The sequence below is a fragment of the Triticum urartu genome, chromosome 2, assembly GCF_003073215.2.
Source record: "Triticum urartu cultivar G1812 chromosome 2, Tu2.1, whole genome shotgun sequence".
NCBI classification, from domain to species: domain Eukaryota; kingdom Viridiplantae; phylum Streptophyta; class Magnoliopsida; order Poales; family Poaceae; genus Triticum; species Triticum urartu.
Window position 1 is genome coordinate 304,186,149 of NC_053023.1, and position 4,930 is coordinate 304,191,078.

At 43.1% G+C, this 4,930-nt stretch overlaps 1 protein-coding gene across 3 annotated transcripts; it reads right to left on the reverse strand.

Annotated features, from left to right (window-relative positions):
• Window positions 1–518: 518 nt before the first annotated feature.
• LOC125541488 lies at window positions 519–2,036 on the reverse strand. 3 transcript variants are annotated; one of them, XR_007297552.1, is made up of 3 exons: window positions 1,116–2,036; window positions 844–1,028; window positions 519–731 (listed from the first exon to the last, which is right to left on the reverse strand). XR_007297552.1 is itself a non-coding variant. In XM_048704891.1 (2 exons), the coding sequence occupies exons 1-2, from the start codon at window positions 1,778–1,780 to the stop codon at window positions 854–856; spliced, it is 846 nt and encodes a 281-aa protein (XP_048560848.1). In that variant the 5' UTR covers window positions 1,781–2,036; the 3' UTR covers window positions 747–853. The 3 variants fall into 3 exon arrangements, 1 of the variants encoding a protein (XP_048560848.1); XR_007297551.1 differs by having other exon boundaries at window positions 1,110–2,036; XM_048704891.1 differs by lacking the exon at window positions 519–731 and having other exon boundaries at window positions 747–1,028; window positions 1,110–2,036.
• Between the last annotated feature and the right edge of the window lie 2,894 nt (window positions 2,037–4,930).

Consider the following 4,930-nt stretch of genomic DNA (forward strand, 5'->3'; position numbering starts at 1 on the left):
AATGTGTGTAACAATGCACATAGTTGCCGTTTGCAAAGCGTGTGTGATGTCACACACTATCACATACAGTGCGGGAAAACTAAATGTGTGTCATTGTCTACCTATCATACACAGTTTATAATCATGAACTGTTTGTGATGTGCCAGCCTTGGTAAACGTATAGCCAGTTTGGTACGTGCCTAGAAAACTCCCGTGCTTGGAATCTGCTTGGTTTTAGGTAAAACAACAAAACTTTGACTGCAATGGCAATGCGAGCACAAACGAGTAGCAAGAATGAAGCGTTTGTGATATTCGAGATATCAGAAATGGTTATATAAGGACAACTGTATGCATCAAGGCCCCCTATCCCTGGCGGTTTCTTGGTCATGTGGGAAGGACCCTCTATTTCCCACACTCACTTGGCGACAGTTCCAAATGCCGCCGCGGAAAGGGGTTAAACCCCGTTTCTATATAGAACCGACGCGCACCACTACAATGAAAAATCTAACCACACACAAGAGGTGATGTATTGCAGTCCCTTTCTTACTGCACAAAATAGATAAAATAAAAAGAACCATGTGCCATAGTGCACAACAAAATATGCGACATAATCCCCAGCAGAATGACACTGGGCGGAGAACTTCTTATACTCTCCTGCTAAATCAACGAACAGCAAAAATAAACTGCACTGGGCAGAGAACTAAACCGATGAAGTTCTTCCTTCTCCCCTTTTCTCCTGTGTTTATGCTCTCCTACCAAAACCACAACAAAGTTGAATCACAAAAAGCAGGAGCTGAACTTCAAGCATGTTAGTTTAGGGATTAATTCAGAGAGAAAACTACAGTAAACGGTGTGCCGACTTACTGCATATCACCTATGCGCGTCGTCGCTCTCCTCGTATTCTACTACAGGAACGCACACAACCATGGAGGTGAGAACATGGATCCAGGAGGATCCCTCGCATGAATGAAGATGCAAAGGGGATCGAGGCGTCGGCTAGTGGACCTAGCTTGGACACCATGAGTTGTGGAGGGGGCGTCACCGGCAAACTGCATGGGTGATGAGAGAGAGTTGCGGCGTCAGCTGAAGTGCACATCGGCTGGATCTAGTTGGGTGACGGACGTGGTTACCGCAACCTCCACGACGCTCTTCGACAATGCTCGGAGCGATGCCATAGATCTCCGGCGGATCTGGAGCTGCACTGCATCACCGCTGGGGGCCGAACTGCACACCCGAGAAGAAGTCCACAATCGGATCTCACCGGGGTCCGATCTTTTCCCGGGCCGCTGCCACAGGAGGTAGGTTTGGTGTGCCAGGCGACTTGCTGGAGGGGTATGTTGGAGCGGTGGAGTAGGAGGTGTTGAAAGAGAGCCACCGGTACCATACATCGAACATGGCTGGTCCGGGGCACATGTATGGAGATGGAGGAGTCAGAGCTGGAGAGGCAATCACCGCCGTGGGGGGAGGAGAAGGGGGCCCAGGAGAAGAGCTGCCATGACGGCCCCTGCACTGTGGGGACTGGTGGAGGCTCGATACCGCCATGGGCCTTTGCCCTCCACCGTTGTACTCCACTGAGATGAGGCACTGTCCACCGAGATGAGCGCGCGGCGGTGCGGCTACCGCTGGATCCGACGCTGTGAGAGGTGCGGTGGTGCCCCGGGAGAGTGGCGGTGCGGATGTGGCTGCGAGGGAGGCTGGCGGCACGGGCCATGAGGTGGCGGCCGAGGTGGGGTGTGGGGGTGATGACACGATGTGGTGGGGGAGGGGATGCACGGCAGTCGTCGGGCGTGGCTTGGGGCATGGAGGCGATTTGGGGTGGGGAAGGGGAGGCGCGGAGGCCGTTTGTAGAGGTGCGGCCATGTCTAGATGGTGGCGCAGGGCCTTCGCAGCGACAGCGGCGACTTCAGGGCAAGGCGGAGGTGGCTGCGGTGGCTCCGTGGATCGGGGCGGCGTCGGGTGGACGGTGCGCAGAGGAAAGCATGGCGATGCGAGGCTCTGGCAACCACAGGAGGAAGAAGGTGGGAGAGGAGGTGGGTTGTGTGTGGGCGTGGGGGTGGGTCGGGTGGGCACGAGTGGTGTAGATGGTAGTGGTAGGTTTTGTCACCGGGCAGTTCCGTACGGGGCACTCGTGCGGTTCTTTCTTGTTAGTAGAATAAGCTTCAGGTGTTACTACAATAAGGTCTTAAGGTTGTTATTAGAATAGACCAATCCCATACACACACAAACACTATTCTGATCACGGGATCAGAATAATATTTTGATAACAACCTGACATGCCCCGACAGTAGTAGTTGAACTTCCCCCATTTGCTAGGTTGAACTTCCGCCAATATTGCCCAAGTGGGGCTTGCGATATACCTTTGGAAAGCTATGAACACGAGTATCATGACCCAAGTTAAATTTTTGGCCAAGTGTAAGTGGTTTGAGCGCAGTTTTGAAAACCATTTTTTCTTCTACAAAAAATGTGAATCGCGTTTTCAATCACAATTCTAAACTGTTTATCGGAATTAGGAAAATAATATGGCATTGGAAATCTGCTACAAATCTGCCCCTTCCACAAATTGAAAGTTTTATCTAGTTCCCTATGGTTAAAGAGAAATTTGGAAAATTGTAAAATTCCACAAACTGAACAGCTGATGTCATATTTTCGATGCCATTTCTAAACGGCTAATCCAATTGAGGCAGATGATACGACATTGGAAAGCTTTTGAAAATGCGCTACTTTTTCATGTTCAAAGCTTTTTCTAATTTTGAACGGTTTAAAAGTAATTTAGAAAATGGTCCAAGTTCCATCGAGTTCGTATTTTCGAGTTAATTTTTTAGCCGTACTTCTGAATGCAGCAAATGATATGGCGTTCAAAAGTTTGAGGAAATGCGAAAGTTTTTGGTATATATGTTTCTCCCAATTGCTTACAGTTTTAAATCAATTTTGAAAATGGCTCAAAAGTTTTTTGGCCGTAATTTATACAAATTTATCGAAATGGGGCAAATAATATGCTGTTGAAAAGCTATTGAAAACACGAAACTTTTTCATGTAGATGGTTTTCTCTTGTTCCTAGCCGTTTTTGAGTAATTTCAGAAACGGCAAGATCATGTGTTCTGCCTTTATCGTGAAACAGATTTCTCGAAAATGCACGGTGTGAAGAACTTGAACTTCTCGCCATGTCTACTTGAACTTCACTCTGTTTTTCACATGCTTTTGTTGCTCGTAGCTCTCCATCCACTCACTGGAATTGAGCAAGTGATATACCAATGTATAGCTGCTATAAACACACAACTCTCCCGTGTTGATCATTTGTTTCATACTCGCGACGTTTTTAAAAGTTTTTTTCATCTGAAATTCACTCAGTGTCATAGTTGAACTTCCTGTTGTTTTCACGTTGAACTTCTGTAACGTATTTTCGTTTGTAATTTTCTCATCCATTCGTCAGTGTTACACAAATGATATTCCTTTTGTACAAACCTCTCTCGCAATAATTTTTTAAAGTTTCTTCAACCGAGGACTTCAACTTATAACAACAAAAAATTTGGACCTTGCCTTTTAATTTGATATTCCTTTTGTACAAACCTCTCTCGCAATAATTCATTTTTCTCATATCAAAGACACACCATGTAGTACATGAACTTTTTCCATTTTTATAATTTGATTTTTTAGTTTTTCTAAAATTAAATTGCTCCCAAATAATAACTGAACTTCTTTTTTAGATTGAGAGATTTATTTTAAAACGTAAAAAACAAGCTTTTTTGCGTTTTTGAACATGGAAATACAAGGTGAACCTCTCTCGCAAATTTCTTTGAACTTCCCCAGACAGAGCACTTGAACTTCTTTCAACAAACCTTTTAAGCTTTTATTTTTCTATACTTTCATTCTCAACTGAAATGCATTCCTTGTACTACTTGAACTTCTCGTTGTTTTCACTATGAACTTCTGTCACATTTTGTGTATAGGTCGAATTACACGCAATTGAAGGTCGGACGTCATTTCTTGCCATTTTAAAACATGTAATTGGAGGTCAGACGTCCCGCAATATAAATACTGAACCGTGCACGGAGGTGCACGTGAACTTCTTGCAACAAATCTGAGTTTTTTATATACTTTGAACTTCCCTGTTATTTTAATTTCAATGTCTTAGTCATATTTCATAGAAAGAAAAGCATCAAATATTTTTCTTAGAAATGGTAATAATTTGATTTTCCCGTATACATTGAACTACTCCTCTTTTTTAATTTGAACTTTGTCATTTTTATTCTTAGAAAATGAATTTGATATATTTAGAAAAATGAAAATCTTGATTCTTATATAAACGAAAGTCATCCTATTAGTTTGACATGAACTTCTGCTGCACATTTTTCCAACACCTAAAAAATGAACATAGTGAGAAATAACAAGAAAAAATACCAATGTCTCCAATGGTCGTTCATGTGCAAATTTGTTGGATAGCTTATCAATAGCAATAGCTTTTTAATTGTAGACATGTGTTACAAATTTGTTGCCATTTGAGAGTAGTTTTAAAAATGGCAAATGCCATGCTGTTTTTGCCTATCTTTTTTTACATGTAATTGAAGGTTGGAGTCTCATAATATAAGTTTTGAACCGTGCTTGGTGGAGTGCTACTTCTTGAGCACTGTGTTGGATTTCTTGAAGAGGAAAGGATGATGCAGCAAAGTAGCGTAAGTATTTCCCTCAGTTTTTGAGAACCAAGGTATAAATCCAGTAGGAGGCTACGCGTGAGTCCCTCATACCTGAACAAAACAAATAACTCCTCGCAACCAACGCGATAAGGGGTTGTCAATCCCTTCACGCTCACTTACGAGAGTGAGATCTGATAGATATGATAAGATAATATTTTTGGTATTTTTGTGATAAAGATGCAAAGTAAAATAAAAGCAAAGTAAAAAAGCAAAGGAAATAACTAAGTATTGGAAGATTAATATGATGAAGATAGACCCGG